This window comes from Thrips palmi, unplaced genomic scaffold (assembly GCF_012932325.1).
Source record: "Thrips palmi isolate BJ-2018 unplaced genomic scaffold, TpBJ-2018v1 HiC_scaffold_16, whole genome shotgun sequence".
Lineage (NCBI taxonomy): Eukaryota > Metazoa > Arthropoda > Insecta > Thysanoptera > Thripidae > Thrips > Thrips palmi.
The window spans coordinates 6,522,499-6,545,409 of record NW_023144625.1 but is presented as its reverse complement, the minus strand read 5'-3'; the positions used below and the strand labels follow the sequence as shown (position 1 = coordinate 6,545,409).

Here is a 22,911-nt window from a genome sequence, read left to right as displayed (position 1 = left end):
CGCATCCAGTATACTTATTCAAAGGGCGCACGCACACGCGGTGCACGCGGCGAGGACGCGGCGGACCAGACTACACTGCAAAACAAAAACACGGAAAGGTGACTCCCAATCGGGCAAACCAGCTTGATCGGCACCGCGTGGGTGGCCGTTGACACTGACACTGGGTCGCGGGGGAGGGGGTGGGCGCTGGCACCGACACGCTAACGCGTGCAACGCATGCCGCGTCTCCGGCGAGGAGGCCAAGCAGGGCCTGCTGCCGCAGGATGCTGCAGGACGGACTCGAACGGCCGGCGAAATACCTCCCCTCTCCCTCACGCCGCCGCTGCGGGAGCGGTTCAGCAGAGTCGTCTCGCCAGCCCGTCTCTGTCGCACCCACAGGGCACTCCGCAAGGGTGCGACAGAGCCAGAGAGCGACTACCCGGCGAGCCTTGTCGGCCATGCGACATTTATTTGGGGCAAGGCGAGGCACTCACGCGCGCGCACACTCACACACGCCACCAACACACGCACGCACACACACTCACACACTGTTTATCAGAATAGAAATATACTCCCCTCGGCGCTGGCCCGCTGGCAGCAGAACCAGAGGTAGCATTAACGTTACGCGTAGCGCTGGCAGCGCGCGATGACAGCGGCGCTGCACTGTGCAGTGGCATAGCGCGAAGGGCGAAGCGCGAGACGCGGACCCTCCAAAAAACAGCAGGTCTTTCACTTGTCAAAGTCGTTTTCAAGTTTGGCCCGAATCATTTACAAAGGCAATCAGAAAAATTCGTCAGGCTTGGCTTTGGGGGGGGGGATAAAGGGTGTACCTTTAGGCGCTTTGGCCCCGGATTCCTCGGCGAGGGAACCAAGACGCAAACGCAGCCGCCGTCAGATCCCTGTGTCCGCCGCGGCGCGCCGTGGCCGTGGGCCGCCAAAGCGCTTTTCAAAAGGCTTGGCGGGGCGAGCTTCACGGCTTCACGGCGCGACCCCGAGGCCGCGGTTCAAAATGCAGTCAGCAGACTGATACAAGGTAGGCGGTAGGCAATGTGTGTTGGTCTAATTTGGGACTGCTCCAACACAAACACGCGAGGCGCCGGTGTGCAGTGGTGCCCGGTGGCGCCGGCCCCGAAGGATGCCCCGCAGGGGCGTCGCTCTGTCTCTGTCGCACTCATGGGGCGTCCCGCAGGAGTGCGAGAGAGACGGAGCGACTCTGCCCGTCGACGGTGGCATGCACTTCCTGCGGCCGCTTGAGTTACATCGACAGGCCACGCGGGACAGGCCAGAGTCAAACGATTCGCATTATAACGGGCAGTGGCAGTACAGTGCTGTGCAGTGCTTTGCACACAGCTCCCCGCAATCTGATCGCGACTCTGCTCGGCTCCGGCGTGGGGCTCGGCCGGCCCGATCCGCAGGCCTGCGCGGCTCGAACCGCGCGCACCGCGACCCCACGCCGGCCAGGCCGGGCCACCAGGCCGGGCCGCCAGCCACAGCGAGCACGACGACAACGCGCCGGCCGAGCACAAGATAGGTGAAAGTGTGACTTACCTGGCGATGGGGCCGCTGAGAGCAAAGCGTGGGGTTGTCCTCTATCCGAGTCGACGACGCGGAGTCCTCAGGGGGTGATGTCCTTGACGGGGAGCAGCAGGGCGCAGCAGGGCGCCCGGGGGCTGACGTTCGTCACAAGAGTCTACTCAAGGGTAAGGAGGCACCCTTGTCGCCGCCGAAGCCGGCCGAAGCGCGCTGTGGTTGCTTTCCCGAACGTGTCACCAGCAGGATTCCCTCGGCGAGGACGTGAACTGGCATACTGGCCCCGTGGCCGGGCTGGACGGGGGGCACGGGGAACGGCGGCCGGCGCGGTGGCGGCCCAGGACGGGGTGGGTGCTGTGCACTGCTGCACTGCTGTGCAGGTCAGGGACCGCCGCTGTCCAGGACAGGGGGCAGCTGCTTCAGGACAAACTTGTCGGCAGGGCCACCGCGACCGTACTGGTCCTGAGGCGGGACGGCCGGGACGGGACGGGGGGCCGCGTCGGTCGGTCAGCTGCTGCAGTGTGTGCTAAAGAGAGGGGATAGCACAGCCCTAGCTTCGCGGCGCGGCGAGGCGGCGGCCAGCTCGCGGAACCAAACGCCCCACACGCCGCCCGGCGCGACGGTGGCGCTCCCTGGCGGCCCCGCGCCGAAGCCCCGCCGGCCCCGCCAGCCAGGGAAGGACTTGACACTTGGTGGTGGCGGCCGCGCCCGCGCCGCCGAGCTCGCAGTCCGAGGGAGGAAACTTCTGGACGCGGAGCGCGGAGCGCAGCGGCGACGCCCGGAAAGTTTTGAGGACGACGGGGATGCTCGTGGAGGGTTGCGCGCGCCGCGCCCTCGGCGGACCACGACGGGGAATGCCCACCCCCTCGGCAGCCAGTCACACCAGTCGTGACTATTTCCTCACTGTGGCAGTCACGCACCATTTACCTGCCCCATCCCCAGGCACGTCACATGACGTCACCTTGCAGCCCCCTCGCGGCACCGGCCGGCCCAGCGATGACGCGGGGGGGTGCTGGTTAAAAATAAAGCCCAATTTTGACCGCGTCAGAGAGATAGAGAGCGAGGACGGAAGCGCCTAAACAGAGAACCTACGGGAATAGAAAACTCGCGCCTGTCGGTTGCGCGAACTTGGCAGCGCGGCTGTCAATGAGTGGCTGCCCAGCGCCAGTCGGGCCGGACCTGTGCAGGGCAGCCCGGGCCTAGGGCATGCCTAGGGAAGTGCTTTAGACAAAACACGGCCATTGCCATTTCCGGCGACTGGCGCGGCGGCTTCCGTCCTTCCACCGGCTTGGCAGAGGTCTTGCGACACATCACGCCCGCAAAAGGCGTTGGCCCTACACCTCAAGGAGTTTCCGGGAACGAACCGACCCACCCTCAGCCCCCAGTCCACGCCGGCCACGCCAGCCACGCCACTGTCGGATGACAACAACGTGAATCACTGGTCGGCGTCCGGGCGGAGCGGGCCTTTCGACTACTCGGTTGCTTGGTTCAACGTGCCGCGGTCATGCTTTAATCATGCTCCCCGTGTCGTGGAGTCGCGAGCGTGTCCGTTCCCACGTACCGGGCCCGGCAGGCCCCGCGACGCACAGTGGGCCAGAAGACCGGTCGAGGCGGCCAAAACTCTAGACGCGTTTTGAGCTCCAGAGTCGCTAAACAGGACTCAAATCGAAGGTGTGACCCCATCAATCGATTCCTCGTTCGGAGAGCAATCCATTGGTGGGGTCACACGTTCGGTTCGAGCCCCATTAAGCGACTCTGGTGGTCAAAACGCGTCTAGAGTTTTGGCCACCTCCACCGGTCTTCTAGCCCACTGTGCGACGCCGCCTGCCTTGCGGCCAAGAGGCTGCTTCCCAGAGCTTTCGACGCTCTTTCTCTCTCGCACTCGCGGCGCGTTCCGTGGGGCGTTCCGTAGGGGCTGCGAGGAGGCAGAGCCTCGGGCAGAGCGCCACTATTCGGAATCAGCTCTTCCCTGCTGCATTGTTTAGTATTGATCTCGGCCAGGGTGGCCAGGGCCAGGGCCAGGGCGGGCATCGCGACGACGGCGGCACGGCTTCGAATTAGAGGCTTATTGGCCGTCCGCCCCGCGCCGCCCCGCGCCGCCGCCACTCGATTGAGCCAATGCACATCAATAATAACGCGGCGGCCACTCCACCCGGCGGGGCGGCGGGCTCGAAGGTTAGGACGGGGTGTATTTCGAGGGGACAGACTGCGGTAGGCAGCGCGCCACGCACGCGTGCGTTGGGTTGCATCTTCACGGCGCTCCACCCCAGTGGCTCCAGTGGCGAAGTTCCCTCGCACCCCGTGAGTGCGAGAGAGACAGAGCGACGAACGCACTGTTCGGAATCGGCTGTCGGGCGAGAGGGTGCGCGGCGCCTTCAGAGGCGCGGGCGGCGCTGGCGGTCCGCAGGCCACTCGGCGCGAGGCGGAGCCCTGCGGAGCGTCGTCGGGAAGGAGCCTCGGTGCCTCGGGCCTAACGGTCGTGATCGGCTGTCGCGCACGCGGGCAGGCCCGGGGCCTACCAGGGCCTCCGCGTACCCGCGGGCTCCTCGCCACTCGGGGGGGGTATCGCCTGTCTCTCGCACAGGGAGGCGGCAGGCCTTCCCACAGTGCGCGGAATCACTCTCTGGTCGGGGCGCTGGCGACGCAGGCGACGCCCGTCTCGCTGCCGATGACGGCATTGGCGCGGGCTGGGGCGGCCCAGGGCGGCCGAGGGTGCGAGGGGAGCCGGCGAAGCGAAGGGAGAGGGGGCGCCCGCCGCACGCCGCCGTCGTGGCTATTTCCACCGCGGACGGCTCGGCGTGGACGTCGACGCCGTGCTCGAGCTCCAGATGAAACCGGATGGCCCCCGCCACGGTGCTGGACGGCCGGCCGGCCGGCCAACCGCACGCCATGGGGTACTGCATGGGGTAGGGCAGGGCGCCGATAATTGGCAAGGCCCTTCTTCTCCGCTCGGACCGACGCGGCGCGGGCGACGCGGGCGACGCCGTGCGGGCCATGCGCCCCGCCGCCATGGGCTGGCCGGCCAAGAGCAAAGGCAGCCAAAGCTCGAAATAGCATTGCCATATGGGACCGAGCGGCGAGCGGCGCGGTCCTCTGTGGCCAGCAGGCCAGCCACGAGACGACGAGACGCGACGGCGCCCGACCAGGCCGAAAAATAAATATTCTGCGAGAGAAGAAAAAAAAATTAAAAACAAACATGGAGAAGCAGAAAATGGTAGACCTAGCCTGGAGGCGGCATTCGAACCAGTGTCCTGGTGCGGCGAGCTCTTGCATCCAAGTCCCTTGTGCTGGTGCTGCAGAGCAGAGGGATGGTCGGCGCTTGCTGCTTGCTGCTTGCGCGCTTGGTGGATTGGGTCGAGGCCACAGTCGCCCCTCACCCTCACACCTCCCGCACGCTACCGCACGCTACCGCAGGCTACCGCAGGCTTGCCCGCAGGAGTGGAGGAAGAAACGAAGGCAACTCGGAAGTATGTTTGGATGTTGACATTTATTACCACGAACAGATAGAGCACTACTCGCAGCGTCGGAGGGAGATAGAGAGTGGTTTTAAGTAGAACGGTTACAAACAGCGTCATTGCTACTATCTAACACAAATCATTCTGAACATTGATACTTGCTACCGGAGTCCTGGACACTGAACGAGAATGCACCCGATAGACGCGTCCGCGGTGCCAGGCCGCTTTAATCATACGCAACGGACGAGTACCTCGATGCCTTACAGTGCCTTACAGCTCACAGGGGACACACACATTTAAGACAGTCCCTTCCCTCCACAACACAAACACACAAGATTCCTGCAGAATGGCACTAGTCAGCAAACTTTGCTGTCTCACTAATTAATTAATAATAAATAGGAACACAAAATACCACATCACCAATGCTCCCAAATGATGATGTAAAAGATATTGCTATTCAAGCGCCGGTATTATATTTGACTCTTAAGACTCAAAAAAAAGTGAAGAGAAAAATATCACTAAGCTTACTTCAAAACAAAAAAAAAAGCCATCCAAAAATTTGTTTCCTTGAAACAAATCGAAACTTTGATCAATACTCTTGACTCAATAATCAATATACCCTGTTTTATCTACTAAAATGATAAAATTAAAATATCCTGATTGTATACAGCTTCAGCGAACACATTGCATGACATGTGTTCCACTAAAAAAAAAAAAAGATGTACCTTAAGAACACTATCACCTGTAAAAATATATAATATATCCTGAATATATTGTGATTCTGTCCAGCCCTGTTATACCCTATCAAAAATTAAAGATACAACAGTACTGTCATTTTATGTGCAGCTGAAATAATAAATAAGACTACAAAAACAACGTGGCTTCAAAAACAAAGACACTAATGCATGATCTTAATAGCCGAAATCAGTCAGATTCAAATAATAAAGCCTTATTAAGAATGAGATACACTGTGCTTCATTTCAAAGAGACCCTTGAGAGGAAAAATTAAGTTGCAAGTTTACAATTTCAGGCAGTACTGTCCTAGTTTCATAAGTCATCAAGACACAGTTCTTTATAATGTTAGAGAACAAAGAAATTACTGCTGGGGCAACCAGCACAAAAGTGAACTTTCAGCCAGTATACATAGTAGAAGAAACATTCCATTTTATCACAGCTAATCACAGCTAGAGAGTCATTATGGTTCAATGATAGAAGAACTCTCGGCAAGACAGTTGCAGCCACAACCAGTGGGACATCGAGTCTCCTTTCTGAACCATGCTTGCATGTGCAATGTGTGGCCCCCATGACCACAAAAGAGACACACATTAGAGGGTCCTGGTAAAAACAAACAAAAAATTTGTTAGAGTGTAAATTGTAGGCAGCGCCAGCAAGATCCAGGAATTTACTTACCCCTAACTGATATGTGGCAAATTACACATTGTAGACTTAAACGCTTGCATTCACCACAAGTGGCTGAGTTGTTTTGGCCAGAGCAACATACTGTAACAAACTCAACTCCTCGATGGACCTCAGGAGTAGCAGACATGTATTTCATTACCTGAAATCCACAGATAATGAATATTTCATCTAAGTAACCCAGTATAGAAAAGGAAAAAAGTACAAACACATTACCTTTGCTCGTGCACCCAAGAGACCCCACCTATGCAATACATCAGCATATATTCTCTTGTATTCATCATACAACCATGTTTTCTTCTCATCCAACATTCTGAAAAGTGTAAACAGACATATTTTAATTTTAGTTGACAATTTTCCAATTTTCAAGGTCTTGAGTTATGTACTGTTTTTATTACCCCTTCTCATTTGAATTTGTGAACAGGTTCAACGAAGATCCACCATAGCCAACTTCTCGCACTTCATTCACTTTCAAACCTTCAAGTGAATCTGACCAGGAATTGGATCGGTTTTGTTTCAACAATGGGTAATTCCATCCCTCAAGGCTGGTATCCAGGGGATGAATTGTGTGATAAGGTGAACCGCCAGGCTGAAATACAAAGGTGATATGTGAAAAAAAAACTTTACACAAAAGATGAAAATTAAAAGTAAATATGCTGGCTGGCTCAAGGCCATTTGAAATCTGCTTCAATCAGTAAAACCAACAACATGTATGGCTAAAACAAAAAAAAAAAAAAAAAAAAAAAAAAAAAAAAAAAAACATTAAAAATAAATTTACCCTAGAGGAGAAAAGCAAATTTACTGGTTACACAAGTTAAGGTTACAAGAAAAAGAAAATTATCTACAGATCATGAAAACAGGAAGCAGTGAAGCCACACAACCACATAAAAAGAATGTTTATCAACTGGCAACAGATAAACTTGATTCACTGACAAAGAATGTTAGCACCAAAACTTGCAAAAAGAAAACATGCAAGAACAGGGAGTGGGAAGGAAATTCATGCAACAACCAATTACCACCACACTGACATGCACAATTGACAACATCACAAAAATAATACCAAAAAAAAAAAAACAACTAAATCTTTATTATAAGTACAGCCTTTCAAAAACCAAACAGCACAAGTCTTTTCAAAAGATCTTAACATTAGCAAATACATACTAAAGACACTGATGTAACTTGAAACAAGAAAGCTACTAACAGCTACAAAACATAATTTCAAGAAGAATGCATGGTCAGTAAAAGTCATAAAACCCCAACAAGTTCATTCATCATTCACTCAGCAAACAGCATACACACTACAGCCATTAAGAAAAAAATCTCTATGGAGCAAATTACTACTTTTTATTTAATGGAAAAGAAACCCAGAAAATTCTACAAATCAAAACACCACTACTTAACACAAAGTCTTAATGATGCCATGTTACTTGTTTTTATGCTTCAAAAGGAACAAATCCACAATCAAGCTATTATTACATTGCACTGACCACAGTCACAAGTCACAATTTAAAAAATCAACTTAGTTTTTTCTCCTATACTTTACCTTGCTCCACCACTTTCCTGAAGGAAGACGCTAAAACAAAAAATACAAAGTCTAAATCATATTTGTTTCAACTTGACAGCTTTGTTCAGCTCTGCAACACTTATCAGGAGTAACACGATAAAATGCGATAACACTTAAATTCAAGTGAGGCTACTGATATTAAACAACAACAAAAACTACACACTGCTATACTTACTGGGATATGCAAACTTAATTACTTAATTAAAATTGATGGTTCAGATGTCTTCACAAATTCAAATAGTACTGTATAAGCTTGTCATGGTTACCCGAAGGTTAACCTTTGAGTGTTATTACTGGACAAATATCCATGCAATTCCGTAGCATAGGTTTAAAAGCATTATTAACCATAATTTAACAACCACCAACTGACTTACAGTATGTTTCAAGTGAAACTGCTCAAGAATATGAGACCCAACACCTAAAGTTAATTTCTTTCAGCCTGCCACAGCAGTGATAAAAAAGCAAGTTGCTTTGATACAATAGGTTGGATGAGATAATCAAATTCAAAACTTATAAGGTTTGTTGACTCCATGAACTTTTCAAGTCAGAGAAATGGGAAAATGTTCAGGTCTGAACAGAAAAAAAAATTAAAACTCAAAGCACTAATACTTCGGAAAATAAAAATCAACCAAAACATAGAGATTTGAGAAAAAAGAATAAAAAAAGACAACATCCACAACACTTGGTGCAAAGCTTTTCTGTGCATGCAATCTAGCTCAAAGTGCAATTCAACACAAACACAAAACAATGCAAACCGCAATGGTATGTGACCTTACTTAGAAGATAACTTGTATTGAAACTCATTTAGACTTTTCACAAATAAGAGTTCACTTACAAAACAAAATGAATGTACATCTTTAAATCAAAACCATAACAATCATAATTGTAAGAGATTTTAAGTTATGATTTTTTTTTTTGGCAAGAGGATGAATAATGTGTAATTTCTGTTCTGTCAATGAATGTACAGATGTGTAAATGAGGTTAAAAAGCTTAGGCAAGACTTGAGCAGGCAGAATACTCGTTCACTTACACTGACGTTGACAGCCTTGCATAGGGTGGACTTAAAGCGATTCATGTCCTGATGATCTGGGCGTGGACTAAATATACAACAGAGCATGGCAGCCATTTGTATATCTGATTGATGTGCAAAATGGGCAATCCTGAAAAAGAAAAAGAAACCATTAGCCTATGATGAGCATACTATAAGACATGACAGAAATATAAAAATTACACTGATGCATACATAGATTCAATGAGGCTGCGTCCAAATGGATGATTTGTCCAGGGAACCCCATCATCAGGATCAGCCTCTGGATTAGATGCAACGAGTGAAGCTGTTGTCCATGCTTGAACTAAGTCACGACGGTTCACACTAGCAGCAACTGCAGCATTACGTTGACAACTATTTACGATGTCATGACTGTTTATACTGTATCAAATCCAAACACAAAAAGGAATGTAATAACCAGTAAAGGAAAAGTGTGTAGTGTGCAATTGGAAAGACTTTGACTTACACATATTTTTCTCCTAGTTCACGATGAAGAAGGAAAAGTGGAGAAGCATCATAAATTAACACCGCTGCTCTTGTTATGCGTGTTGGAGTCAAGCGACCTACAAGTCCCCTGGAATTGGTGTGAAGGCCCCGCGGCCTTACTCGAGAAACTTGACCCTACAAAATTTACCCGTTATACACTATTGCAAAATTATAACTCCGAACAGAAGCTTATTATTTTTGATACCACTTACTCTTTCTTGATAATAATATGAAGACACAGAGGTATAGTTATGAGTCGGAGTTCCGGGTGTCCACGCGCCGCCCAAGGCAGAGAGTGATCTGGGAGTCCACATTTCTGAATGGAGGGGCAATCTTTTTGTTGTTGGACCTCTTCCAAAGCACACTAAGACACCTGCACAGAAAGATTATCTTGCTTTCGAACCAAGCTCCTTAGGAAAATGCATAGATGTGTTTGTGAATCTCACCAGCACCACAGAACTTGGCCCCTGAGGTGCGGGGGAACGGAATGTTGGCATCCTGAAAGCTACGGTACATGTTATTGGCATCCAAGTATGGCGATGGTTGGGATTGCAGTCGAGGAAAGGTGGCTGTCTTGCTCTCATTATCTTCTGACAAAGATAGCTGGAAAAGAATTTGGGACAGGTTAAAAAAGAAATTGTTTGAAATGTATTTGAAAGAACAGGAATTACCCGTTTCCACTTACTTGTTGAAGAGAGGATACAAGCTGCCGCAAGCAAGGATCAAGGCATGTACGATTCTTACGTACCCGTTGTTGGGCAGTGTGTTTTAAAACCTGGAATCAAAGCCACCAAAAAATACAATGATTTAAAATGTTTAAGCAAAAACCATATCGATGGATTTATTTTAATTTCCTTATTATAATATCAGCTGATGCCAGATGCATTTTAACTTCACAGACCTTCTGTAATTTGGACTTGCTTGCAGGATTCAACGAAGTTCCTTGCAAGAATTGGAAAGTTGGAGGAGTCGTGTAGGGATAAGTTGGAGGGAAAGAAATCTGAAGAACAGCAACATGTCCATTTGCAGACACAGTGACTGTGCACACTCGTTTGACCGGGTCCATCTATTTAGAGAGACAAAAATGAATAAATTGGCTCCCTCAATCGTGGAGAGGAAACCCCACAAGAGACAGAAAACTCACCATGTCGACATCAACATTAGTAATGTTCAAGTTTATGTGGGAAAACTCCTGCTGCAACGACTTGGGCTGTGTTGGAGACCGCACCGATGAGATTCTCTCTTCCCCGCCACTGTCCCCCACGCTGCCGCCTCGGGTCACGCTGCCGTTGCTGAGGCTGCTGCTGCCTCCCCTGCCGCCGCCGCCACCGCCACCGCCCACACCGCCAAGGATGCTGCCACCTTGGCTGTCGTCCGTGGTCTCCGACGTGCCGTCCAGCGACAGAGACAACGAGTTTCGCCCACTGGCGGACAGCATCTCGGAGAGCACTGAGGCATTGTCCAGAGTGAGTTGCTGGAGGTTCTGGGGCATGGAGTGGTCATTATCTGCAGCACAAAGACAAATAAACGTACCACAAGTTCAATGATAAGGAGTGCATACATAGAAATAAGCATGTGCCAACCGCGCCTCACAGTTCAACATAATCATAAGACTTCTATCGGTAACATAAATCTGAAATCATCTGAGGTGGGATCATCACTTACATCGATGCCGCTGGTAGTCACTGAGAGAGGACTCATGAGCATTCTGAGGAAGGTCATCGATGAGATCTTGAGGATCCAACACATGATCTATGTCTGGTTCATGACCACACAGCTAGTGATAGATACAATAAATTCAGTTAAAACAATTCCACTTTATGACAGGGCAGAGGCAAAACTTGATTACCCTACCTTTTGAAGAAATGGTTCTATTCTCCATATTCTTAAACTTTGATCTCGAGACCAAGTGATTAGTTCAAAATCAGAAGAGTCTAAAGAAATTTGAAATGGAACCGTTTATAAAATACACCAATAATATATACCTTACTAACAAAAGAATTTACAGAATTTACCTTGATTCACACGGCGCCATTCAAATTCAAGAACAACATCAGTATGACCTACAAAAGTGTGGACAGGTGCCGCTTGATTGTTGATATTCCACAGCAATAAGCTATTTTCTCCCCTCCGCAATTGAGGAACTACAACTGTAACAAGGCCTTCACCAAATGGCTGCCAACAAAAAAAAACAGAAGTCATGAGCAAATAAGAAAATCTTTTTCGCTCAGATTCAACAACTTAAAAGGAGAATTTTTGCTTACAGTGTATCTTGCACGCCATACAGGCATACTGGTTGTCAGAACTCCTTCAGCTTTGCGAGGGTTAGTGATGTCAAATAGCTTTACAGTTCCATCTTGACTAGATGTTGCCAATTGGTCTTCATGAAGTGGACTCCAATCTAATCCATGAATCTGAAAATCAAACAGTATGCAATTAAGCTTAGGAAAAACAAAAACAAAGAAAATCGATCAAGATGATAGGCAAAATTACTTTGGCGAGGTGGGCTGAAATATACACAACTGGCGCAGTCCCTTTCCGTTGGTCCCATAGCTTAATGTCTCCATCATGTGCAGTGGCTAACAGGAAACTTGAAAGACGATTCCAGCGAACTTGTGTGGATCCAGCTAAAGAACCACAGATAGTTATTTATAATTGTGTAATGTTATCAAGAGACAAGAAAGGTTCTTCTGATCACACTTACCGACAGCACTAAGTGATTGTGATGGACGCCTAGTGTCTCTCATGTCCCAAACATGAATGAAAGTGTCTATGGAACATGATGCCAACAAGTTGGGATCAAATCTATGCCAGTTTACGTCACTTACAACACGAGTATGAGACTTTAAAGAATGCCGCTGTTCCAAGTCCCCATTGGCCCAAGATAAAACCTCAACACGCTGGTTGCTCTGAAATCAAAACCAAAAACCTTAATGAATGCTCATTATAGCCGTAAGATCAAAAATTCTTTCACATGAATCAAAAGAACACTTACAGAGAGAGCGCAAAGCTCTTTGTGTGAAGGATTTGGATTCCACTCCGCTGCCCCAACTTCATACTTGCTCTGTCGTGGCACTTTGTGAAGGCGATCTGATTGTTCATTTAAATTTTTGATTGCAAGGTATCTGCGGCTGTAATTGAATAAATAAAGCAAGGTTTAATCACAAAAATTCTAGCAGCATTGGTTAATGATTGAATGAAGGAATGAATGAATGAGAATTAACTCCAGCCTTACCCAGCCAAGAGGACATAATTTCCTGTGTAGTCCACTGCCATAGCATTTGCCTTCAAAACAAGAAAATCACAGGATTGATAGAGGGAGGTGTCACGCGATGAACAAGACGGAACACAAAAACAGAGTAATAAATAAGAAATAAAACTGACAAGCAAAATGGTACACCAACACAAAAGAGAAAACAACAGGAAAATGTTATATGAGGAACATGACATCATTTTTTACCTGCAGATCCCGATGTTCTGCCACGATATATTCGCTGCTCCATCTTGTTGCCATTTCAAATGACTTTATAAAACTAAAAAATATAGCCGACTTGGAAACCTTTGCATTTACATAACCTCTACGTGGCTAATTATACCTTACGGCTTATAACTGATACAATGTATAGGGGGGCCCATCATGGCAGACGAAAAGTGTCTTGATACACAGAGCAGTCACAACTCCTTGGAATATTTTGGGGCGGCACCAAAATGTAAATGTCCGGATGGACAGAAAAATACAGCCGTCAAGTCAACATTGTTTTCGAAATTCTCTATTTGAGCATCAAGAAATTTCTCATACATCCGCGTCAAAGATTATGAGAAGATTGACGTGACGAAGACCAACCCCTCCTCTTACCCCCTCACTCACCCCTTCCCCATGCCCCTCCCCCATTCTCTTGTTGTTGTTGGTTGTTGTTGTTGTTGGTGACGTTCGAGTTTGCGTTGGTTAGGACCTTACAGTGAAACTCTGTGACTCATTCATTCATTCTCAATTCAGTACGCCCGTGCGGTCTGAGAGTGTCGCAGACAACCGTAGGAAATTGAATCCCTGTCATCCATTTCCTCGTAAGCTGTAAGAGAAGAACCACATTCAAGATGAAGGCTAAAATGGCATTTCAACATCAAGCGGGGACGGCCATGGAGTGTCTAAGTGTAAGTTACGTTTTCTTCAAAATAAACCATTGGGGCGTTTCTCATGGGCTTGGTTGAAGACTTGAAAGTAACAGCGTTTCTGTGACGTTCATCTTTTCTCTTTACATGCTCTGAGTGAATCGGAATTAATTTTAATGTCAGATGGCAAACTAGGTTAGTAGTCAATCAGGTTTCACTGTACTCATTCACTCATTACAAAACTTCTTTCTTATTTTCAGATTCCTATAACACTTCACAAGGAAACTGTGATGGATGACATGGGCCGAGAAGTGCTCAAGTGTGGATTTAAAATTGGCGGTGGCATTGATCAAGATTTCCGCAAAAGTCCCCAAGGCTATACAGACAATGTGAGATACTCCTCAAATTTTTATGGATGACTGTAAAAGATCTCCAACGCAGACCTAAGACTGATGACACCTTTTGTTTCAATTCATTTTTAAAATTTGATTTTGCAGGGTATTTATGTGACAGAGGTTCATGATGGCAGCCCTGCGGCCAAAGCTGGACTTCGTATGCATGACAAAATATTACAGGTACGACATTGGTTGTGAGATGAAATAACTAAATCACAATTCGAAAAGGAGAAACCTTGTTATTTGTTCCTCTTTCTTATTTTTTGATTTGTTTTGCAGTGTAATGGATATGACTTTACGATGGTGACCCACAAGAAAGCAGTTGACTACATCAAGAAACACCCCATACTAAATTTGTTGGTTGCGCGGAAGGGGGTGACATCAACATAAAAGACCAACTGTGAATTACTTATTTTTTGTACCTGTTTAAGTATTTTATGCGTAGTCTTTCCAGAAAAAACTTTTCAATCTAATATATTTAGGCTTGCTAGAAGTTACTTAGTCTTGTATTCCAAGATCAGCAGTATATTAATGTGTGATGAATTAGAATTGTTAGCTTTTCTCATGTATTTCTTTTTGTAATGGTGTCAAAAATAGGGAGCAGGTACTTTGATTCCTAATAGAAAGACAATTATTTAATGCTGTATCTATGCTCTTAAGAATTTAGGTCACATATTAAATTTGTAATTTTTTTGTGTGGGCCACAATTTAAAAACTTCTAATTTCTCATGCAATCTGAAATTTCTCTATTCAATCCTTAAGACCTAAATGTCGAAAGTATGAGTATGGTAATGAAAAAATGCGAAGATGCAAATGTCTTGTTTTGGCCCACTTCGAAATGATATTGAAACATTTGAAAGTTCCAGAATTATGTAATTAAAGTACTGTTGTAGAGAATTTTAATGTGATATGGATTGGGTGTAGTGTATGATATCCTGATATATTCCTTGGAAGACATATATTTTATTTCCTAGGCATTGTTTTCAAATTTGTAAATTTAGTTAAGGCGCTGATTGTCATATTGAGATTTATTGCAAGAAGTTTTTCTAACAAAATTGTGGGAGGCATTTTGTTCTCAAGAAACTTTGTGTATCCAAATAATATTGCATAGTAAAATGGAGGTGATTATGTTGGAAACTGCTACTTAATTCAAGTTGAATTGTATTCCTGAAGCAACCAAAGATATCAGTCCCAAATAAACTGTCACTCGATTGTACAATTCCGTTGTAATATGACCCATGTATTCTTGCTGTTAAATTACACAGTATGTAAAGTGCTATCTAGGTTTTAAGTTTGTGATTTACTGGTTGAATATGTCTATGAAGGTGATTGCTCCAGTTAGTTGTAGCTAGAATTATGTGTGTGTGTGTGTGTGTGTGTCTATATTCCAAACAAAGAAGAATGATTTCCTCTTTATCTCAGATTTATAAGAACTAATTTCAGTCCGGTAAGTGCTTATTTTTCATTTTGGTGCCGTTGGTGTGTATGTGTTTTGGGCTTCAACATAACCTTATATATTACACCATAATATTTATTATTATTCTAAACTTGAAGCTGTTATATGTGCCAAATGCCTTACAACCTTCAGCTTCTGTTAGTGGCACTAATGGGATAGATTTTTTTTAAGCTGTACTTTTTTAGTTGCTTGTAACAAGGAAGGGTTTTCCTCGTTACTTGCGCCTGCAATCAGATGGACTGTACTTTCTCAAATTTCTTACAGTTAGTTGAAAATACGTACTCATTGGACTGACATTCTGTACTTTAAGTATCAAGAAATACAATGCTTTTATTTTGTAGATCAGATTCGTGGAAACGATCTGTAAGTAATTTACCTTTATTCTACATTTTTCTAACTTGACTTTTAAGCACTCAGGTGTGTCTTCTGTGAAAGACAATTGACAATTTACTCGTTTCTTACTTTTATATGAAATTGCTATGCCCATCATAGTCATTTGTTTATGTTAATGTTTGTGCATTTATCCTTAATATTTTTATGTATATGTTAATCCAAATGCAGCATTGTGATTGTAAAGTGCAAAGAAACGGCAACTTTTTTTCTGCACTGCCACTTCTTAACAACTACACTAAGTTTTCCTGTGTCTTTCATTTTGACATTCAGGTCTGGTCATGGAGAATAATGTGTACTGTATCTTATCATGTAATTACATTGAATTTTATTTGGAACCAAATTGATAAATAGAACTCTTGAAAAGCACTTGGTTGGTCCTTGACGCAGTCCCTGTTCCCGCTACTCGTAGTACACCCCGAACACGATGCCCGAGGCCACGATGTGCAGGCCGCTCATGCTGTAGGTGGAGTGGTGGTCCCGCTGCGTGTCCCACAAGTAGCCCACCTCGGCGTGGATGCCCTGGAACAGCTTCTCGTACACCTGCACCACGCACACGACCCTGTACCTGGAAGCCAAAACCGACAGCATGGAGGGAGACAGTACCCACACGTCCGTCCGAATCAGTCGACACGGAGCGGAGGCATCGCCCAGAGTCGAACCGAATGGCCCCTAGCGCAAGTCTGCTGGCCTGCTCGAGCACCTGTCGAAGTTGAGCTCCCGGATGCGGGTGCGCACCTCGGCGGCGACGCTGGCGGCCAGATCGCCGCACTTGTCCGCCTCGTACTCGGCCGCGTCCAGCTTCTCGTGCATCACCTCGCGCAGGCACTGCAGCGCCGACTCCTCCGACCACGGCCTCTTCGGCTCCATGCGGTACGTGTTCTGGAACGAGGGCCGGACCTGCACCAGAAGGGAAACGCCGTTCCAACCAGTGGGCCAGAAAAGCAATTCAGGTGGACGGAGCGCGGGGCGGCGCCACGAACCACGAACCTTGCCGTCGAACGACAACTCCTCGGGCTCCGGCGTGGTGGGCGTCATCGGGCGGGCGGCCGCGATGGCCCCAGCCTGGTGGCGGTGCGGCATGGTGACTTAGAAGGCCCCGCTGAAGGCCGAGCAAGTCACCCGCACCTCGGGCAGCTCGGGGAAGGGCTGGCGGGACGACGCCGTGGTGCCATGGCGAGGCGAGGACGGCAAGTAGGGCGTCGCCTGCACCGGGGTGCGAGCTGGCGCCGAGGCTGGCGCGGCTGCTGAGGCTCCCAATCGACTGGGGTTGAAGGCCGAGCCGAGGCGGGCCTCAGGGAGGCGGGCCGCGGCCCCAGCAGACGTCAAGCAGTCAAGGCCCCGCGGTTGGGGAGGGGGCGGGACTGGCGGGACGGGACGCACACGCCGCGTCGGCGGCCTGATGCAAGGAAAGCCGAAAACCATCCGCTCCGCGCCCCACAAGTTTGATTCCCTACAGCTCAGTCGCTCTGTCACTCTCGCACCTACACATAGGTCAGCCCGTGGGTGGGACAGAACGAAGAACTGGAGGAATCCAGAGCTCAGACTCAGCCTGCAGCCGGCCGTCAGCCCGCGAACGGAGGCGTAGGCAACCCGGCGGGCAGCCGCGCGCGCGCACCCTCCCCGATGCCTACCTCACGGGCGGCGAGGCCAACAGGCCAACTGTCACCGCGTTGCGCAGGCCTTGGCAGGCCTTGCCAGGCCACCCCTCCGAGGCGGGTGCCGCGGTGCCCTACTTCGGGGCGGGGGCGGGGGCGGGCGTGCTGCGCCGCCGTTCCTCTACGCCGCCGTCGCCGCCGCCGAGCTAATAGGGCAAGGTGGTCGCCTTCTCCCCTCATTTCCGGGGCCGCGTTCTCCAGCCAGCCCGCCAGCCGAGCGCCGGAGACGGCCTGGGACTTCCCTTCCGATAACGGCGGCACGGCGGCACCGCGGCACCACCCCGACGACGCGCACGCGTCACGCGACCAGCACGCGCCGCACGCAACGCGACTGCCCCGCCGCGGTGGGGCCGGGGGCGGAGCGGCACAACGAGGTGAAAAGACGCGACCAATCAATCGGAATCACTTCCTTGTTCTGAGTCTCCGAACTGGCGGCAGCGCGGCCGAGCTGCTGGAGGGTCAGCTGAAGCAGGCGTCGAGTCGGCGTGAGTACACAAAAGAGCCTGCGAATGGGTGGGTCACTTGCCAGGTCGTCAACCACCGTCTGTGGCCTGGTGTGTGACGGGGACCCGGGGCCAAGCCCGGGGATGACGGCGCGGCAAACCCAGCCCCAGCCACCGCGCACAGTGGGCCACGAGGGGTCGTCAACTCACATCGCGCGTGTACGAAGTAATACAGTAATATACGTCCTATATTACCGTTTTTAGGCCGATTTTTCATGCTACCTATGCTCCGAGTAGTCTATTTGATAATATTTATGGACTTTAAGCGGTAATATAAGAGTAATATACAAGTAATATAGAGCCTGTGTACGAAGTAATATGCGAGTTGACGACCCCTCGGTGGGCCAGAAGACCGCTGGAGGCGGCCAAAACTCTAGACGTGTTTTGAGCTCCAGAGTCGTTGAACAGGACTCGAACCGAGCGTGTGACGCCACCAATGGATTCCTCGTTCGGAGAGCAATCCATCCATTGGTGGGGTCACACGTTCGGTTCGAGGCCTATTTAGCGACTCTGGAGCTCAAAACGCGTTCAGAGTTTTGGCCGCCTCCACTGGTCCTCTGGCCCACTGTGCCGCGTCGTGCCCCGCGTTCGTTTACCCCGTCTCGCAGAGGGCGCGCGGCTGGTCCTCGCAAAACACAGCAAGGTTTTCACGGTGCGGGACACCTCGGCCGGGCTAAGCCGGGCCAGCAAGTCCATTACAGTATCGATCTATCGCTATCGGAGCACCAATCCGATAGCCGAGGGCCGAGGCGCGAAGTGCCACGCGGACGACAATAAAGCTAGGCGTGCCGCGTGTGGGCGTGTGGCGTGTGGCCGGGCCGCGTGGTCGATCAGATAGGCGTTTGTGTGTCTGCGGGGCCGCGGGGCCGCGGGAGGGCCGCGGGAGGGCCGCGGGGACAACAGATTCAATCATGGGAAAATAAGTGCTCCGGGAAAAGGGGCGCCATCACGCGGCCCGACATCATGACTCAAGTTTCGGGTGTCGGTCGTGTCGGCGGGGCTCTTTGCCACACACGGTACACTGTGTTGCCACAGCCGGCGATCGCTAAACATCCAGCACACCCAGCAAGCTCTTGGTGGGTAGGCAGACCCACTGAAACATCCAGCACACCCAGCAAGCTCTTGGTGGGACCGCATCAGCCCGCAGCCGGGGACAACCACTGAAACATCCAGCACACCCAGCAAGCTCTTGGTGGGTAGGCAGACCCACTGAACATCCAGCACACCCAGCAAGCTCTTGGTGGGTAGGCAGACCCACTGAAACATCCAGCACACCCAGCAAGCTCTTGGTGGGTAGGCAGACCCACTGAAACATCCAGCACACCCAGCAAGCTCTTGGTGGGTAGGCAGACCCACTGAAACATCCAGCACACCCAGCAAGCTCTTGGTGGGTAGGCAGACCCACTGAAACTGCTGCCCACTAAGCCATTGCTGGCGGCCACTACGGCGTCAACCACGATAGGCCTCATCCCATTGGCGCGCAGCGGCTCGCCCGGCGTCCTGGTTGGTCCTGGTTGGTCCAGGGCCCCGCCACTCGCCGGTCGCCGCCACTTGAACCGACCACCAGGCCGCCAGGACGGCGTCGACGCCTCGGCTCGGACCGCGCCGCACCGGACCGCCGGGCCCCACTGCGAGAGCGACGAGAGCGGCGTCGGGTGTCTCACTCGCTCGGACGCAGCCACGGATGCTAATTGGGGGGCGTCGCGACGCCACGGCCTATCTCTCTCGCTGTCTCTCTCGCACCCCCGCGGAACCTCCCGAGAGCGCGAGCGAGACGGAGCGGCCCAAGCCCCGGCCGCCGATTGGACGCGTTAGCTCCAATTGGATCCAGCCCACTGGGGCGCGCCCATGCGGCCCATACGGCCCATACACGTCGATGCACTCGACGGGGTCGAGCAGCGCCCCAGACTCCAGTGGCAGTCCAGTGGACACTGGGCGAACAACTGTCTCAACAGCAGCTGGACGAAACAAAATTTGTAAAACTGTGATGGGCTTGCCAATAAAGGATGTGGTTAATGCCGAGGCAGTCACAGCCCCTGCCTCGATCCCGAAAAATCGACGAGCGAATTTGCAAACAAACACATCAAGATGACTCGCACGGTTCCCGCGCGGTCAAACCACCTGGACGCGTCGATGCGTCACGAGGACTCTCGGTTGATTCCCTCGGATTTCCGCGCTCACCACAGAGACGCCATAATTCGGAAGAGAAAAAACAAAGACAGAGACAACGACGCGTAAAACAGAGTGGAACAACTGCCGAGAGGCCGGTGCTGTGAGAGCGCGTGTCCAGGACGGCTGCTCCCTGCTCCGCGCGGTGCGCGGTGCGTTCATTTAAAAGGTGGCGCCGGCACCGCACGGCGCCAGTCTTGGTTTTGTTCCTCGCGCGCTCCCACGACGACGAGCCATGGCACGCGCGGCTACGGTAAGCGACGAAGCGTCGCGGTGCGATGCCGCCAACTGGAGGAACAGACGAGCTCACTGCGGATTCGACTCAGAGTTGTCAAACTGTTTACCCTCTTTCCGACTCGGCGTTTCCGACCCCCGCCGCGCGTGCAGGTGTTGGTGGTCTGCGCTGCGCTGCTGGCCGTCGCCACCGCCCTGCCTCGGCCGGACCCCCAGGGCTTCAACCCCGACTGCCAGGGCGGCGACTATGACGGTGACTACGATGACGGCGACGGCGGCGGCGGCGGCGGCGGGTACATTGGCAACGGCCTCTACGGCACGGGCGACTCGGGCTACGCACAGGTATGAGGCGCCGCAAGAGCAGCATGCTTGTCTCCCTCGCACTCACGGGGCGTCCCACTGGTGTGCGAGAGAGACAGGACACTGCTACACTGCTCAGCCTGCGGACGCGCGGCCGGGGAAGAGTTCCTCGCTGACACCGCGCCACCCCTTGCCCCTTGTCATTGCAGGGGTACAACGCGTACTCCAGCTACAGCGGCTACGGCGCGGGCACCCAGGGCGGCTACGGCGGCGGCCATGCCGACCCCTCGGGCAGGAGCGCGTCGTCCTTCGGGGTGGGCTTCGGTCGGTAGCTCGGACTTGGACTCGGACTCGGCGAGGAGGCGGGACAAGGCGCCCTAGGGTAAGTCAAGTAGAGTCAGAGGGACCGGCCGTAAAACAGCAAAACAGCTCGAAGCAGCGCCGAAACAGTGTCTCCGTTCATCTATCGACGTCTTCGTTCCCCCACGACCTTATGACGCCCCCCCCCCTTTTCCTGTCGAGCTGCACGTGGCTTCCAGCGGCCCCCTGGGAGAGCGCGGGAATTCCCCCAGTGCGGCGGGGGCGTCCCCGCGGAAGCGGATCTGTGCCCGACTCTCATTCCCCGTCTGTCGGTCTGTCTCTCTCTGCTCAGCCCGGCTAGGCCCGGCCACCGGCGGAGCGAGAGAGACGCGCCACTGGTGCGCCGGCATGATGGATGGGCGAGCGGTCACGACCGGCGGCGGGAGACAAAAAAGTTCCGCCAAGGCAAGCTTAGCAAAGCGGTCTTGCCGTGGACCGGCCGGGGAGGCCGGGCAGAGAGGGGGCAAGAAGGGTGGGGGTGGCTGTGAGGAGTGGGGACTGGCGCGGCGAGGCGGCGCGGCGTGGCGGCGCAGGACGACGACAGACGACGACGACCAACACGACCATGCAGTCCCCTCCGAGCCCGAGCGCGCTGAATGGATGGATGGGTGGCGGGTGGATGGGATGGGATGAGAGGGATCGGATGCAGAGCTAGAAGCGGTAGCAAGACCGCTTAAAAAAGGTTGTCTTTGCCCAATCATCCGCCTAATGGAATCAGAATCAGACGGCCGCGGGGATTTGGTTTGCGGCCGCGGCGCCCTTCAGTGGCCCGTCTCTCTCGCACCTCCACGGTACGCCCCATGAGGGCGAGAGAGACGGAGCGACGGAGCACTGCTCAGAGTGCCGACCCTGGTGACGTCCAGGGTGACGTCTATGGCTTTCGTGGGAGCGGCTCTCGCGGAAAATTTTTGACTTCTAATTGAGTGTTTACTTTGGCTAGTAGAAAACAGCGCGAGAGGAAACTGGTCCGGGAGTCACCAGGCTTGTCAGTCTGTCCGAGCACTGCGGTCAGTGAGGATGGCACCCACTCTCGTAAGTCTAGTTGGAGCACGGGACGAAACGCAATTTGTTGTGTTTGTTTTTGTCGCTGTTGTCGTTGACGTTAGCTTTGCTGATAATCCAAACACCGTAAAATGTAAAAGTCGTGGAGAATTTGGAGATTCTGGTCTCGCGAAATTCGGTCAAATGCGTCAGTTGTGACTCTGCAGAAGAGCCACTTTGGGTCCTGCAATCCGACTTTCAAAGCACTTGAGGACGTAAACGTTGATTTTAAAAACAATTCTGCGCCGTGTTTGAAGGTGAAGATGCTCCGCCGCCTGCTCGTGGTGGTGCTGTTCGTGCTCGTGATGTACCTCACCGTGACCGACGCCAAGGGCGGCTACAGGGGCGGCTACAGGGGCGGCTACAGGGGCGGCTACGGCGGCTACGGCGGCTATGGCGGCTACAGACCGCGCTACGGAGGCGGCTATGGCTACGGCTACAAGTACAAGTACAAGGGCTAGCCGGCTAGTCCGCCGCTGCTCTGACGACCACCTGTCTTCTGCCATCGAATTCTTCTTTGTTTTGCGTGGGCGTGCAATCGAAATAATAAACATGCTTTGAAACGTTTTGACTGAGTTCAGTGCCTCCCCTCCTTTCCTCCTGGATCCGCGTCTGAACCCGGTCCCAGTGACGTCCCCGCTCTATCGATGACGTTCGCTCCAGAGTGACGTCTCCTGCTTTTGCGGAGCGTCGCTCGTGGAAAATTTTGTCTTGTAATTGCGGTCGTTAGTTGGGTGGTAAAAAACGGCGCGAGAGGGACAGGCGCCGGAAAAATGAACTGGCCCGGGAGTCATATATGGGGATTATTCTGTCCGAG

At 51.3% G+C, this 22,911-nt stretch overlaps 4 protein-coding genes across 6 annotated transcripts; 2 read left to right on the top strand and 2 right to left on the bottom strand.

Annotated features, from left to right (window-relative positions):
• Positions 1–4,977: 4,977 nt before the first annotated feature.
• Positions 4,978–13,268, bottom strand: LOC117642205 (GATOR complex protein WDR59). 2 transcript variants are annotated; one of them, XM_034380147.1, is made up of 22 exons: positions 12,939–13,268; positions 12,714–12,763; positions 12,474–12,609; positions 12,183–12,387; positions 11,972–12,105; positions 11,743–11,892; positions 11,494–11,653; positions 11,333–11,412; positions 11,144–11,255; positions 10,623–10,984; positions 10,380–10,544; positions 10,164–10,253; positions 9,925–10,081; positions 9,691–9,851; positions 9,459–9,613; positions 9,188–9,373; positions 8,975–9,104; positions 7,924–7,953; positions 6,779–6,969; positions 6,597–6,693; positions 6,375–6,522; positions 4,978–6,299 (listed from the first exon to the last, which is right to left on the bottom strand). In XM_034380147.1, the coding sequence occupies exons 1-22, from the start codon at positions 12,990–12,992 to the stop codon at positions 6,160–6,162; spliced, it is 3,093 nt and encodes a 1,030-aa protein (XP_034236038.1). In that variant the 5' UTR covers positions 12,993–13,268; the 3' UTR covers positions 4,978–6,159. The 2 variants fall into 2 exon arrangements, with proteins under 2 accessions (XP_034236038.1, XP_034236039.1); XM_034380148.1 differs by lacking the exon at positions 7,924–7,953.
• Positions 13,269–13,403: 135 nt separating this feature from the next.
• Positions 13,404–16,198, top strand: LOC117642207 (tax1-binding protein 3 homolog). The gene is made up of 4 exons (XM_034380150.1): positions 13,404–13,630; positions 13,849–13,977; positions 14,086–14,163; positions 14,263–16,198. The coding sequence occupies exons 1-4, from the start codon at positions 13,574–13,576 to the stop codon at positions 14,371–14,373; spliced, it is 375 nt and encodes a 124-aa protein (XP_034236041.1). The 5' UTR covers positions 13,404–13,573; the 3' UTR covers positions 14,374–16,198.
• Positions 16,186–17,417, bottom strand: LOC117642206 (tctex1 domain-containing protein 1-like). Its single transcript, XM_034380149.1, has 4 exons — positions 17,318–17,417; positions 16,820–17,076; positions 16,533–16,729; positions 16,186–16,397 (listed from the first exon to the last, which is right to left on the bottom strand). Exons 2-4 carry the CDS (start codon positions 16,910–16,912, stop codon positions 16,232–16,234), a joined length of 456 nt encoding a protein of 151 aa, XP_034236040.1. The 5' UTR covers positions 16,913–17,076; positions 17,318–17,417; the 3' UTR covers positions 16,186–16,231.
• A 2,857-nt stretch (positions 17,418–20,274) lies between these two features.
• Positions 20,275–22,662, top strand: LOC117643158 (glycine-rich protein 3-like). Of its 2 annotated transcripts, XM_034381872.1 has the most exons (5): positions 20,311–20,412; positions 20,547–20,735; positions 20,903–21,075; positions 21,997–22,085; positions 22,352–22,662. In XM_034381872.1, exons 4-5 carry the CDS (start codon positions 22,071–22,073, stop codon positions 22,553–22,555), a joined length of 219 nt encoding a protein of 72 aa, XP_034237763.1. In that variant the 5' UTR covers positions 20,311–20,412; positions 20,547–20,735; positions 20,903–21,075; positions 21,997–22,070; the 3' UTR covers positions 22,556–22,662. The 2 variants fall into 2 exon arrangements, 1 of the variants encoding a protein (XP_034237763.1); XR_004587601.1 differs by lacking the exon at positions 21,997–22,085 and having other exon boundaries at positions 20,275–20,412.
• The last annotated feature ends 249 nt before the right edge of the window (positions 22,663–22,911 follow it).

Excerpts from the sequence above, each read along its gene's own strand:
- LOC117642205 (XM_034380147.1), bottom strand. The coding sequence starts at position 12,992 with ATGGCAACAAGATGGAGCAGCGAATATATCGTGGCAGAACATCGGGAT. Across the intron at positions 12,764-12,938 it reads CAGAACATCGGGATCTGCAG|GCAAATGCTATGGCAGTGGA; the intron begins GTAAAAAATGAT and ends CTTGTTTTGAAG. Across the intron at positions 6,970-7,923 it reads CAGGAAAGTGGTGGAGCAAG|CCTGGCGGTTCACCTTATCA; the intron begins GTAAAGTATAGG and ends TTTGTATTTCAG.
- LOC117642207 (XM_034380150.1), top strand. The coding sequence starts at position 13,574 with ATGAAGGCTAAAATGGCATTTCAACATCAAGCGGGGACGGCCATGGAG. Across the intron at positions 13,631-13,848 it reads CGGCCATGGAGTGTCTAAGT|ATTCCTATAACACTTCACAA; the intron begins GTAAGTTACGTT and ends TCTTATTTTCAG. Across the intron at positions 14,164-14,262 it reads TGCATGACAAAATATTACAG|TGTAATGGATATGACTTTAC; the intron begins GTACGACATTGG and ends TTTGTTTTGCAG.
- LOC117642206 (XM_034380149.1), bottom strand. The coding sequence starts at position 16,912 with ATGCCGCACCGCCACCAGGCTGGGGCCATCGCGGCCGCCCGCCCGATG. Across the intron at positions 16,730-16,819 it reads AGTTGTCGTTCGACGGCAAG|GTCCGGCCCTCGTTCCAGAA; the intron begins GTTCGTGGTTCG and ends CTTCTGGTGCAG. Across the intron at positions 16,398-16,532 it reads CGGGAGCTCAACTTCGACAG|GTACAGGGTCGTGTGCGTGG; the intron begins GTGCTCGAGCAG and ends TTTGGCTTCCAG.